Source organism: Lissotriton vulgaris, chromosome 2_1 (genome assembly GCF_964263255.1).
Source record: "Lissotriton vulgaris chromosome 2_1, aLisVul1.2, whole genome shotgun sequence".
Taxonomy (NCBI): domain Eukaryota; kingdom Metazoa; phylum Chordata; class Amphibia; order Caudata; family Salamandridae; genus Lissotriton; species Lissotriton vulgaris.
In genome coordinates this window covers 1,968,924,548-1,968,939,457 of record NC_141687.1, presented here as the reverse complement: position 1 = coordinate 1,968,939,457, position 14,910 = coordinate 1,968,924,548, and the positions used below count along the sequence as shown (strand labels likewise).

Here is a 14,910-nt window from a genome sequence, read left to right as displayed (position 1 = left end):
TTTGCCCCTTTTAATTTGACTGACAAACAGCAATTTAGGTCTATTAAAGATGCAACTTTTTCTATGTTACATATTGAAAAGTTAGAACCTTTGCCGTTTTCTGTGGCCGAGACAAATTCTGCTGTGTGGCTCTTACATGGGCTAATAACATTACCTTTCCCTCTGTTCAAGTTTGAAGCTTGCATGAAGTATTATGTTATAGGCAGGTATGAACCTCTGGGTACCGCTTATCTCCATGAAGCTTGGTCACTACCATTTACCTATTGGTGCCTAAGGGAGAGAAAATAGGTTTATTTGAATTGTGAAGATTGCACAACAACACCTGATCACACGTTAGTGTGTAGGAATATCCAATTGCATGGCTAGTGTAATCAGAATGCAACTAATTTGGCCTGTGTCTTAAAAGGTACACCGATGCCTGCTATCACACCCACATTCACATTACTTGCAAACGGTAGTTATTTACTTTTAAATAATGAAGATTGTTGTGGGATGCTGGCTGGAATTCCTTACATCGTTACGGTCTCCCAACGTGTAGTTTGTTGTAAAATCGTAATGTTTCCTCCTCCACATGTTTCCATCTGCCTTGATAGCAGAGTTCAACAAGATGTGTCGAATAAGAGCTCTTTTATCCCAGAAAGAAGTCGCCCTTATATCTGCCTGTGAAACATTTGTCCTTCACGTGGCAAACACCCGCACAGAAGTGCATGCTTTATTAAATACGGATCTGCCCCTGCATTTCAGGAGTTAATTCACACTATTTTTAATGCTTCTTCGACCACGGGGCTGGCTCACTTTTTTAAAGTTGTTAGTAGTGGCCTTGTGACTTCTTTCCAAACTATATTCGGTGTGTTCCCGGCATTTTTTCATTCAATTTTTTCCAGCCTGTTTGGTGGATTTCCCTTGATGCTTGCTCTGGTTGCCGGAGTGCTTCTACTACTTTGTTTATTTCAGAATGGATGCACATCCTGTGTCACAAGACGATTTGTCCCGGCTGTTGCTGCTCCGCAACCGAATGCTTAATTTTTATGGAGAGCTGCCTCTTGCTACATTGAGTGCAGCTTATGGATTATCGTTTCGATTTTCCTTTTTTCACACGCGTCCAGCCTGTCTTTCATTGCCTGAGCTGTGATTTCGAATGGGCTCTGGATTTGTGTGTCTGCAGTACGGTGTCTCCCAACGCAGATTACGATCAACTGATGAGTCTCTTAGTTGCTCATGAATTGCTTTGTTCTGGCGGCGGGATTATGGCCTTTGCAGCGATGCATGGAGTCTTGGGACGTTGGAATGTTTTTGCAGCGCCACATGAATTCTTGGCATGCAGTTATTTTGAAGTAAATCAGAGTTGTCCTCTGATGGTACTAGAGGCTCCGGTTCTTGAAGAACATGTATGTTCATTCCCGTTACTAAATTGGATGGCTGAAATATTTTCAGATGAGAACAATGACTTCCTGTTGGGGGCTGTTGCAACGTACTGTGCATATACACTATTGGAGTGAGGTGCATTTCATGCTCTCTCTTATTAATGACTGGAGTCACATGTTGGACATCAGATTTTTGTATTATTTTTTTAGGCCTATTGGCTTTACTATGCCCAAAAGTAATTACTAATTTGGAGTTTCTTTTTTCAAAATTCGGAGTTTGCTCCCGTTTTTACATTATGGCAAATTTGAACTTTATTCTATCTCTCGAACTTGAACTCTGCTTTCCTGCTTTGCCCACATTTCTTATCCGAGGTCCGTTCAGGGGAGGGTGTAGTGGGACTGAGCCTTGCATTTATACAGTGTTAAGTTAGCATGAGCTTATGCTTTCTTTTGCACACAACACACACGTTTGATATTGTTTCAAGTTAGACTGAGTGTTTTGCGTCACATGAGAATAACTATTCTTTCTACATTGCTAGACTTGCTTCATAAGCTTAGTCTGAACAGTGAGTGCAGAGGCCTTCAAGGTTATATCAACACTGTTGATGTTGTTCGAACTGATAAGCGCACATTCCTGACATAACATATAAGCAGCTGTGGACAGCTCAGATACTGGCGCCTTTAATAATAGTGTAGGCATGATTGAACACACTTGGAGAACATTTGTATGCTAAGAGCTTGTGCAGAACTCAATGTGATTCACTCCTGCTAATCTTTGAGGTATGGGGTCGCCTTTGCAAGCCTAAGATATCCTTCTTTAGTTATAAAATAACCTACTAGCAAGGGAGGGTGAAATATAGCTAACTATTTAACCTGTTTCCATTTGGCATTATAACATGCTTTCTTTGTATTTTATGGAATAGTAACTATGCTGACAATCTTATTTCTTATCTTATGTCTGCTTGTATTAGCTAAGATGCTGCACCTGAGATCACTGCGTTAAAATAAACATGTTAGACTTGCTCGTGTCTCCCTTTACTCCCTGTTCTGGACTGGTATGAGAGTATAATGAAAGAGTGCTCATGTTCCCACCTTACCTGAGGTATCCTAAGTCGCTTGTTCTGGGTTGTCTAATCATTGGTGACTTTGCTATAGGACGAAGAGCTAATGAGACACTGATGCTAGTCTGGAAGGGGATTTTGGGTACTAAGGTGAGTTTTTGGTACACCCTAATTCACAGAGGTCCTGAGTCTCTGTGCACAGTTCTGTGACTGAGCAGAATCCCTGCAACAAGAGTAATGGAAAGGGGCGACCACTCGGTCCCCCCCCGAACGTATGGTTGGGTTCCCCGATCCTCCCGGGAAACCATTTTGGGCAGGGGGCGTGTCTCGGCTGGTATGCCCGAAGCGGCGTAGCCGGGGCGCGCCTCTTTCCCGCCCAAGAGGGGTTGTCCTAGACACCTACACCGATGACCACGCCCAGTAGGCGTACCGGAGGAGGGTACACGCCCTCCCGCAGAAGAATAAATAGAGCGGGAATCCGAAGAAGCTTCCTCTTGTTCCTGTGCTCTGAAGGCTGCACCCACTCGTTGCTCGTGAGCCCTCGACGGAACAAGCAGCAATTTTGAGAACTTGTAATCTTGTTGTTTCTCTTTCAGTTATTTCGAGTCGGAGAGTCCAGGACCTCGTGGATCGACTAGGCGCAGAATACTCGAAACCATGGCTGGCAAGAAAGCAGGAAAGGGTTCCGAGACGGATAAGGTGCTACGCCTGTTAGCGAACCGGATGGCTTGCATGGAGCGGAAACTCGGACAAGTCCCGTCGATCGGTCGAGGTTTGGTGGAGGTCAAAAAACAACTGGCTGCACTGAGCGATCCTGGTAACCCTAAGAAGGTAATAGGCCTGGCCTTGTCGGGAATCGTCCCCGAGGGTAGAGGGAAGCGGGTCAAGAAGAGGGCGGCTTCAGAGGAGGTTCCGGTCCCAGAGGTACCCCCGGTCACCCCTGTCACACCAGCAGACAACCCGGTACCAATCCCAGACGCGGGTCAACCGATCCCGGTAGTAATTACCCCCGCTAACGATGAAGATATACCTCCTGAATTGGCCACCCAGTTGGCCGCATGGCTCAATAAAAAGGAAGGGGGTGCCAAGGCGCCCGGAGACTCGGCCGAAGAGGCCAAGCTACTAATCCAGCAATTGCGGCAGTCGAGAGATGCCGCAAAGGCGAATCTTCCTCTTGTTTCCCCACAGGTCACACCGGTAGGACCTGCAGTTGGTCTCGAGAAAACGGCGGGAACAACGACCGAACCGGGTAAGCTCGCTTTGCCAATGGCGGGGGAGGGCTCATTACCCTCAAGGCGGGAGAGGGTGGCACAGCACATCCCTATGGCCACAAAAGAGTTAATATGGGGAGACAAATATGTCAATATGTTTTCATTATTAACTGACCATCGCGAGATGGAGTATACTAAAACCCAGAAAGATTTGTGGCATCCGAGTGTATGGCGCGCCAAGATGGCGGAATTCAGGGTGGATGAAACGATAACGAATTGGGCGAAGGCCTTTGCAATATTTACTGCAGTTATGGGGGAACGTAAACCCGAGGTGTTAACTGAACTGTCTTGCTATCAAACTCGTATTATGGATTTTTATGCAATGTATGAGGGGGAGGAATGGAAAGGTTATGACATGAAATTCCGAAAAGTGAAAGAATATGATGCCTCTCTGACATGGGACTGCCTCGACTCGGTCTCATGGCATAAGCAGCTCCTGCGGGGGGCGGCAGGTACATCCTCGCCGGGCGGGAGTGGGTCGGGGCTCTTCCGCCAAAAGCCCGCGGTGCCCTTTCGAGCAGGCACCGGTGTCGATCACCAGACGAAAACCGGCGGGAATGGCGGCAAGCGGTCTGTTGGGGCTTCAATCGAGGCAACTGTAACAGACCGCAAGGAACATGTAGCTTCAAGCATGTGTGTGCGGGCTGTGGGAATTCCTCACACCCGGAGAGTTCATGTAGATCAAAAAATAACGGGGCGGGAGGGAAGGGAGGGTCCAAGCAGGAGTAAGGTAGAATGTTGTGACCAATTGCCTACACCCTTTGATCTCATGGCTATGACTTCTTGGTTAAACAAATACCCTGATCATGTCTCCGCTGGGGTGTTGAGGAAGGGATTCTTGCACGGCTTCCACATCCCGGCGGGGGATTTTCGAGGGGTCTCCTTTTGTAAAAATCAGTTATCGGCGCAACATAATCCAAGTGTGGTAGAGAGAAAAATTGCAAAAGAAGTCAGCTTAGGGCGAGTGGCAGGGCCTTTTCATCGCCCACCGGTGGCGGATTTCATCTGTTCCCCGTTAGGGGTTGTCCCGAAGAAAGACCGGGGGAGTTTAGGCTTATTCATAACCTGTCTGCTCCAAGGGGTTCCTCAGTGAACGAGGCCATTGACCCAGAAGTCTGTTCGGTGCGGTACGCATCTTTCGATGAGGCCGTGGCCATGCTGAATCGCCTGGGCCCCAGGGCGCTGATGGCGAAATCAGATATCTAGTCGGCGTTCCGGTTGCTCCCGGTACACCCGCAGGATCAGCGTTTGCTAGGTTTTGCATTCCAAGGGAGTTATTACATGGATAAATGCATGCCTATGGGTTGCTCCATTTCTTGTGCCTATTTTGAAATGTTCAGTTGTTTTTTAGAGTGGGCATTCACCGAGGCCACAGGGCATAGGCATGTTATGCACTATCTTGATGATTTCCTGTTCTTGGGAGCAGCCGGCGATACGAAATGTGCGCAGGCGCTGCACGACTTCTGCATCCTCATGAGGGAGTTTGGAGTCCCACTGGCACCAGGTAAGACGGTTGGACCATCTACTTCACTGGAGTTTCTGGGAATTGAGCTCGATTCTGTGGAGGGATGTTTCCGTTTGCCGATGGGAAAGGTGGCCAAATTTAGGGCTTCGCTGAAGCTATGCTTGGGTAAGGAGAAAGTGACCCTGCACCAGTTGCAGCAAACAGTGGGTCAGCTTAACTTTGCCTTGAGAGTGATACCAATGGCCCGCCCCTTCTCACGCTCTATCGCACAAGCTATGGTTGGTCTCAAAGAAGGACACCACCGTACGAGACTGTCTGCAGAGGTTCGCCAGGATATGCGCATTTGGTTGGCATTTCTGGCTGACTTCAACGGTCGAGTAGTGTGGAACAAGCCGCCAGCATCTTCAGATGAGCTAGGTCTGTGGACTGACTCGGCGGGGAGCGTGGGATTTGGCGCCATTTTTGGTAATCGATGGTCGGCGCAAACATGGCCGGCGTGGTGGCACTCCAGCGGTCTCACAAGTAACATTGGGTTCCTGGAGCTATTCCCCATTTTTGTTGCTCTGATGGCATGGCCAGACGATTTCAGAGACCGCTCAGTGGTGTTTTGGTCTGATAATATGACTGTTGTCGAGTGCATTAACCAGCAGGCAGCACGCTGCAAGTGGATCTTGAGATTGTTGAAAGAAGTTGTGCTGCTTTGCATGAGACTGAATGTACAGTTCAGGGCGAGACATGTGCCGGGTGTACTGAATCATGCGGCTGATGCACTCTCTCGTTCACATATGCAGGCGTTCAGGGGTTATCTACCTACAGCGGACCTAGTGGCGGCACCATTCCCTCGAAGCACTTTGGCTAATCGGTGCCCCGGATTACAAGACCTCGTGGCAGGGAGCGTTTCGTTCCTATTGCACATTTTTGGGTCCGACAGGGGATCAGAGCTGGGGTCAGGAGGAATCCTTCCTGGGGTTCCTGGTAGCGCTGCACAGGGAAGGCCGATCAGCGGCAACGGCCAACAGGCATAGGGCGGCCATTTCATTCATGGCGCAGGTGCATGGCATAAAAGACCCAACGGGTTCCTTTTTGGTGAAGAAAGCCATTCGCGGCTGGCAGCGCCTCGAGGGTCGCAAGCAAGATGCGAGGCGCCCGATTGGCTTAGACAGGTTATCTTTACTCGTAGCGAAACTAGATGAGACGTGCTCCTCCCATTTCGAAGCAGTTCTGTTCCGGGTAGCTTTCGCATTGGCATTCCATGGGGCTATGCAAGTGAGCGAACTGGTCGCAAGGAACAAGAAAGAGGTTGAGGGAGGCTTGTGCAGGGATCACGTCCAGATTAGGGGTGACTCAATGGTGCTCTCGATAGCCAGGTCCAAGACCGACCAGGGGGCTATAGGAAATAGTGTTGTTATACAGCGAGCGCGAGGGTCCCCCACGTGCCCGATAATGTGTATAGAGGAATACTTGGCACTAAGGGCGGCTACATGGGGGGGGGAGTTTGCTGAGGCACAAGGATGGCACCCCACTGACAAGGTTTCAGTTCCAGAGGGTGCTAGCACTGACAATCGCTGTGGCGGGCATGGACCCGTGCGGTTTTGGGACCCACTCCTTTAGGATAGGGGCTGCTACGGAGGCTACAGCCAGGGGTCAGAGTGCGGACGAAGTAAAACAGTTGGGGCGATGGTCCTCGAATTGCTTCAAAAGGTATGTGCGATTGCACATGTTGTGAAGATCAATTGACATGCACTCACGCTGCTTGTCTTTTGTTTCAATTACAGTTTCGCGAGCCTGTCACGCGGGGCGGAATTTGCAGTCGACCCAGTACCAGGAGACCAGCGGTCATGGATCACCGTCTAGAGAGAGAGTGGTATGGGTCATGGGCCACTCATACGTGAGGCGCGCCGGGGACGTATTCAAAGCAGGTGACGCGACTCGCGCAGCTGGGGAATACAGGGTACAGAGTGGCCTTCCATGGGAAGGGCGGGCTCTGTTTTGACCAATTCGAGTCATTTGTTGAGGGTCTCTTAGGGCGGCAAAGGTCACCGCCATCTGTAGTCATAGTACACCTGGGGGGCAATGACTTGGTGATACTGGGTAGACGAGTGTTGTTTGAACAAGTTTTGTATGCTTTTAGCTGGTTGGCGAAAAGAATCCCGGGGTGCACGAATGCCTGGTCCCACATGATTCCCAGGAAAGTATGGCGGGGGGCCTTTCGGTGTCAGCACTGAACCATTCGGTGAAGAGGGTAAACAATAAAATTGGTAGACTGTTTCGCTCTGCGCAGTTGCATAGCATTCCTCATGGGTGTATTCGGGGTGATCACATGTATCTGACTGATGGGGTTCACCTGTCCCGGGAGGGGAATGATTTACTCATAGGAGACTTCATAGCATGGCTAAGGGGTTTGAGGAAGCATGACCTTTAGGAGGAGTTGGGGGGGCCGGATAGTCGGGCAACTATCCGGCCTGTGGCGGTAAGGTCATGATCGGTGAGCAGTAATTTCAAGGTCCCTAGAGGGGGGCGCCACCCAGAATGGATGGGAGCGCCCGGGGGGAGGCGGCCAGTGGCCCCTCCCACGGGGAGGCGGCACCCACTAAGGATGGGTCGCCTAAGGGGAGACGGCCATAGGCCCCTCCCAGGGGAGGAGGCGGCTATATGCCCCTCCTACTAATTTCCCGGGGGCCGGATATCCGCGATGGCGGATAGAGAGTGTGGGGATGGGGGGGGGGGGGGGAGTCCACGCTGTCCTTCCTACAGATACCTCACACGGGAACTCGGACGACCTTTAAGATGGCGTCGAGTGCAAAGGGGGCCCCCACCACGACAAGGGAAATTACAGTTGGCAATGAGGGTACAGTCCTCTGCGCATGCGCCACTCACACCGTGAGGGCGAGAGTTTTGGTAGTAGGGATCTGACACCAATTAAGACCTTGCCGTTGGCCCTTAATGCTAGGATGTACAATTTTAATTTAGAATGTATGCATTTGCAGGATGTTAGACTCGGCTAGGAAACCTTTGTATTGGAGATCTGTTAAGGTTAGCCAAAGAACATGTCTTCATCGAATTGTACACGATTATGAAACTTTTATTTAATGTTTTAAATTTTGTTTCATATTTTAATAAATACGGCCGGGAGGGTGACTCCCTCCCGCCTTCCAAAAGTTCAAGCCTGCGTCCGACTTCCCATCCTTGGGAATTGTGTTGGGAGGGGGTGACGGGCATCCCGGCCATATGGAAAGGGGCGACCACTCGGTCCCCCCGAACGTATGGTTGGGTGCCCCGATCCTCCCGGGAAACCATTTTGGGCGGGGGGGCGTGTCTCGGCTGGTATGCCAAAAGCGGCGTAGCCGGGGGCGCGCCTCTTTCCCGCCCAAGAGGGGTTGTCCTAGACACCTACACCGATGACCACGCCCAGTAGGCGTACCGGAGAAGGGTACACGCGCTCCCGCGGAAGAATAAATAGAGCGGGAATCCGAAGAAGCGTCCTCTTGTTCCTGTGCTCTGAAGGCATCACCCACTCGTTGCTCGTGAGCCCTCGACGGAACAAGCAGCAATTTTGACCCACTCACCAGCCCCTTATGGCAATGTTAGGCCCCTTTTTTCCTTTGTAGAAAAGTAAAGGAATGTTTAGGTGGAGGATGTGACTTTTGTCTGAGGATACTGTTTTTTCTTTTTAAGAGCAAACAGTCTTGATACAATTAGGCATGCTGAATTTTTTTTTTCCTTCCTTAGTAGGTGAACAACTGTCGTATTTATTTTTTGGTCGGCGGTAAGGTCATGATCGGTGAGCAGTAATTTCAAGGTCCCTAGAGGGGGGCGCCACCCAGAATGGATGGGAGCGCCCGGGGGGAGGCGGCCATTGGCCCCTCCCACGGGGAGGCGGCACCCACTAAGGATGGGTAGCCTAAAGGGAGACGGCCATAGGCCCCTCCCAGGGGAGGAGGCGGCTATATGCCCCTCCTAATAATTTCCCGGGGGCCGGATATCCGCGACAGCGGATAGAGAGTGTGGGGATGGGGGGGAGTCCACGCTGTCCTTCCTACCAATACCTCACACGGGAACTCGGACGACCTTTGAGATGGCGTCGAGTGCAAAGGGGGCCCCCACCACGACAAGGGAAATTACAGTTGGCAATGAGGGTACAGTCCTCTGCGCATGCGCCACTCACACCGTGAGGGCGAGAGTTTTGGTAGTAGGGATCTGACACCGGTTAAGACCTTGCCGTTGGCCCTTAATGCTAGGATGTACAATTTTAATTTAGAATGTATGCATTTGCAGGATGTTAGACTCGGCTAGGAAACCTTTGTATTAGAGATCTGTTAAGGTTAGCCAAAGAACATGTCTTCATCGAAATGTAATAAATGTAAAATTGTACACGATTATGAAACTTTTATTTAATGTTTTAAATTTTGTTTCATATTTTAATAAATACGGCCGGGAGGGTGACTCCCTCCCGCCTTCCAAAAGTTCAAGCCTGCGTCCGACTTACCATCCTTGGGGATTGTGTTGGGAGGGGGTGACGGGCATCCCGGCCATATGGCATCATGTTTTCTCCAATTGGAGCATCTATCAGGAGTCGACAATGACTTTGTTGGCCTGCTCAGCTGGACATTTGAAACAAATAAATGGAAGATAAATTACTAACTACTTCAACGGTACTTCCACTATTGGGGACTGCTGCAGTCGAACTCTTTGGTGGCACTCAAGTTAACACAAAACCGATCCTCCAGGTACCCACAGTCTGTGGGCAATGCAGCTCTATGGACGACTTGGTGCACCTTCACTGCCTCAGAAGCCGGGCCTTTTCTCTCTGGTATCCAGGCTTTTCACCTATCCCTTAATTGTTACTCCTGGACTCAGGGGATTCCTGTCTGCTTGTACTTTTAGACTTCTACATAGTGAGTCATGAATCACTCATGGAGATCCTAGAAGAAACATCGGAAGAAGTCCTCTCAGCTGGGGCACATCATACTGGAAAACCAAAACCAACTATTCAAGCCGAACAACATTTCTGCTGACCCATCAGACCTGAATCAAGGTGTCCCCACTCCCTCTCATTTCTGCTGACCCATCAGACCTGCATCAAGGTGTCCCCACCGCCTCTCATTTTTTCGGAGCCATTAGACCTGCATCAAGGTGTCCCCATTGCCTCTCATTCCTGCTGACCCATCAGACCTGCATCAAGGTGTCCCCACCGCCTCTCATTTTTGCGGAGCCATCAGACCTGCATCAAGGTGTCCCCACTGCCTCTCATTTCTGCTGACCCATCTGACCAGCATCAAGGTGTCCCCACCGCCTCTCATTTTTGCGGAGCCATCAGACCTGCAGCAAGGTGTCCCCACCGCCTCTCATTTTTGCGGAGCCATCAGACCTGCATCAAGGTGTCCCCACTGCCTCTCATTTCTGCTGACCCATCTGACCAGCATCAAGGTGCCCCCACCGCCTCTCATTTTTGCGGAGCCATTAGACCTGCATCAAGGTGTCCCCCATTGCCTCTCATTTCTGCTGACCCATCAATCCTGCATCAAGGTGTCCCCACCGCCTCTCATTTTTGCGGAGCCATCAGACCTGCATCAAGGTGTCCCCACCGCCTCTCATTTTTGCTGACCCATCTGACCAGCATCAAGGTGTCCCTACCGCCTCTCATTTTTGCTGACCCATCAGGCCTGCATCATGGTGTCCCACATGCTCTAATTTATCACAGACTCTATTCTTACACGGAGCCCTTAGCCCATACCATTGGTCAATGAAACATGAACTATCATTTTTACACAGATGGCATGAAACTTTACTTTAATATTCCCTGCCAAGGATTTGAAGACTCTCTGTGATCATAAACGAGATGCGGTTCTGGACCAAAGCTCTCCACCGAAACCTGAACCGAGCAAAAACAGAGCTCCTCCTAATACTTTCACTCTTCACATGTTCAGATATTAATTATTCTAAATTCCATGTTGTATCTGGCTCTCCATTCATACCGATGCAGTATTACTCTGTGTGTGTACAAATCTCACCAGTAAATTAATTGCAACATTTTTCTGTCAAATGTTATAATTTAGCAGTTGTGATATTGGGAATTCAAGAGTAAGTCCATCAACCTAATATGTATCTGAATACCACATTTACTTATACTTGCATTTTCTTTTCTTACATAACAATTAGTTTTTCTCAAATTACAGAATAACCGTATGTTGAATGTTATATTTATTTATTTATTTATTTAAGAAGCTTATAAAGCGCTCGGCTACCCCCGACGGGGGTGTCCCGGCGCTGAGAATACAAGTTAATCACGGGAGGGGGCTACCAGGTTCAAAACCATCCTAACCTGAGGTTACAGAGGGCCACAGGCTCGCCTAATCAGAGTTTGGTAAACAGCCAGGTTTTTAGTTTGCGTCGGAAGACTTGTTCTGACTCAATGAACCTAAGGTCCAGAGGAAGGCTGTTCCAGTACTTGGCCGCCGTCACTCCGAACGTTCATATGGATGAAACAACATTGTGAATTATACATGCTTTTGGTAGATGGTAACTTGGGTACTCAAAATTTAAAATAAAAATGCACGGAATATTCTTTTTCTTCTTTTTATTTTATAAATTACACTCAAATTAATTCAGACAACCCATGCAACAACTCGTTTTAAGCTAATTACAAAGCAATGTACAATAGTGCTTTATAATACACATTCAATGCAGCAATATATGAGGTACGTTTTGCACTGTAGCACAGATAGGAATACATGTGAAAGCTGTTTGCGACTAATACTTGTTTATAAATATAGGTGGAATTTCACTTCTGTACCTCGCATATTTTAAGTTTTTTCACAACTTACAAAGATGTACAAAGTCCTTTGTTGAGTTAACCGCACTTATTCATTGTTCTACTTAACTCTCAATGAAATTATTACTCCTTGCCATAAGGGAACTTTGTGCAGCTGTAGAGGATTATTTGACTTATCGGAGACCCAAGGTACACAAGATACTGGGGTGTATTCGTTTAATTAATTATACAGGTCGACCAGGCCCCCTTTAATGTTCTTTCAAAACAGGAAAACGATCAAAGCAATTTTTTAAAAACCTAAATTTCTATTCCACGTTCACAGAACAACTGATCAAGACTTGCTTCCAACGTCGGGTGTGTGCCTCTCATTTCATTTACTACTCTTGAAGCCCAAATGAAATATTCCTGCACGCGCTGCTCTGTCCAACCTACAGAAGAAGAAACATTATCAGTGATAACATCACGATCTACACAGAAGGGCATCACCACGATTTAAAAAAACAAATGAATGTTCGCAGATCCTAGCCCACCCAACGTTATCTAGTCACAATAGACATTTCGAGTTGCCGATGCACTATATATTTTGCATTCATAGGACAAACGCCTAATCGGCTCAATCTGAAGCACGTTTTAATATACTAAACATACATTAAAGCATATACTTTAACAATCACAACGTGCTGTGATCCATAAGAATTCAACAGACCACACAAATTCCGCCACCCGGGCTTTATATTTTAATGAGTATGTTGTTGAGGGGAGGGCTGCCCGTCTAGAACACTACTACCCTTAACATTAATTCCAGCGGACCACGAGGGTAGTAGCCTTGTCTGAATTTCCCAGTTCGTTATTAGGATAATGATCACCACTATTACCCGTGCCCCAGAGCAACCCAGCATATTTCCCTGCCTGCCCTCTCTCTCACTGCCAAGCCACAGCCCCATTGCTCAAAGAAGCGCCACCCTGCACTGATTAAGCACCTTCTGGCGTGCTGCGCTTGAGGTCTCGTAGGTTGTAGAGCTTGTCTGCCAGTTTTACAAGCTTGGCGCCATAGCTGCTGTGGGCTGCGTGCTCAATCTGTAGCTCTTTTCTCTCTTCCTTAGATAATGATTTGTTGTCCGTCACCTCTTCAACCATTTCTCTAACTTTCGTTCCAAAGACTTCTTCAATTTCCGAAAACTCCGTGTCTGTGTCTTCCACGGTGTCATGGAGGAGAGCTGCCTGAGTGTCAAGAAAGAACAAGGACACGGATTGACTGGGGAAAGGAACACTTTCATATGCTATAGAATCATAGCGAAGACAAACACACGTTCAGCAGTAAACAATACCTAGGTAAGTACATTTACCTATAACAGTTTGCAAAAGTTATTTTTTAACTATATTTTATTGTGTTTCAATAATTTATATAGATCAACATAGAGTTTATCAAAAACTCATCAAGCAGCAGTGACTATCAATGTATATGGCGACTGCGACACACAACCAACTCAACTGTCTGAAAACCGTCTCTTTATTTCAAACACATTTCGTTCTTTTAAATTACCAACATAATACGTATACTGATTAGAACCCTATCGGTATCCACACGGTTTACTCTCTGCTTTGTCCTAACTGTGGACCCCAATATTTTTCTTTGACCCATTTCTTGCATTGATTTAGTTTAATCTGTGATACTCCCCCTTTTTAGGTCGAAGCCTAACAGACATCGAGCGAGGCTGTCTAGTTTGCTACAGACATCTTAAGGACATTCAGACACCTTCCCTGGGAATGTATTCCGACCTTTGCTTACCACTGGCGTCGTGCTTTGTAATTCACTTTTTTTGCCTTTCTATTTGCTGGCTTTATTTGAGTTAGGCTGTCCTGGTTCAGTTTGTCCCTCCCTAGCAGCACAACCTTTTCACACTACCTCTCCTTGTATTCTTCCAAGAGTGATCCTTTCTGTAAACAGGCCTGTAAATCTTGATCTTATTCTGTCACATTTGCTGGGAACTCAAAGGTCAAATGTCACTCTCTGTCTTCTGATGGCGCTTGATGTTTACTTTTCCTTCTCTGACTTTAAAAAGTGAGAGAATTTATGTGACAATCTTGCTGGATACCGGGGTTAGGAACGGGTTATTTCTAGCACACAACATTTAAATGAACTGTTAACGTATTTCAGAATATATCAGAATTAACAAAGCACAAATGAAGCAGATTTATTGTTAATTCTGAAGTGTTTTGGAAACAAATACTTTAATATGATCAGAACAAATCAATACACCTGGTGAAGCCATTTCCACACATTATCAATTGTGCGCTTTATAGTGTTAGTAGTAAAACTGTCTGTGCAAATATAATGGTCATTTCAATTGAAAATGGGTTGTCTATAATAGAAGTGTGCTACCACACCATGCCTACTCCACTCTATGCCACTCCACTCTACTTTACACCACTACATGCCAGTGCATTCTACTCTGCACAACTCTACTATATGCCAATGCACTCTAAACCAATCTTGTACAGGCCACTCCACTCTATGCCACTCTGCAACACTGCACTCTACACCACTGCCCTCTATGCCAATACACTCTACGCCAACGCACTCTACTTTGTACCACTACGCCCCTGTACTCTGCCAATCCACTGTACGCCACTCTACTCTGCACTCTATGCCTATGCACTCTACATCACTTTACGCCATTACTCTACGCCCCTCTATGCCAACTGTACTCTACCCTGCACCAATCCACTCTACACCCCTTCACTCTACCCTGTACCTATCCACTTTACGCCACTTCACTCTACTCTGAAACAATCTACTCTATGCCACTGCACTCTATGTCACTCTACTCTAAACCAATGCACTCTATGCCTCTTCACTCTACTCATAACCACTGTAGTCTACACCACTGCTCTCTATGCAACTCCATTCCATGCCACTCTACATAACTGGACTCTACGGCACTCTGGTCTGCAACAATGCACTCTCTGCCACTGA

The 14,910-nt window shown here is 47.7% G+C and overlaps 1 protein-coding gene across 1 annotated transcript in view; it reads right to left on the bottom strand.

Annotated features, from left to right (window-relative positions):
* Positions 1-11,726: 11,726 nt before the first annotated feature.
* HDDC3 (HD domain containing 3) overlaps positions 11,727-14,910 on the bottom strand; it is a 114,040-nt gene continuing 110,856 nt past the window's right edge. The window contains exons 3-4 of the mRNA XM_086958169.1: positions 12,914-13,154; positions 11,727-12,361 (exon numbers count right to left, since the gene is read on the bottom strand). Coding sequence (XP_086814295.1) covers positions 12,231-12,361; positions 12,914-13,154 — 372 coding nt within the window. The 3' untranslated portion in view covers positions 11,727-12,230. The remainder of the gene's footprint in view (positions 12,362-12,913; positions 13,155-14,910) is intronic.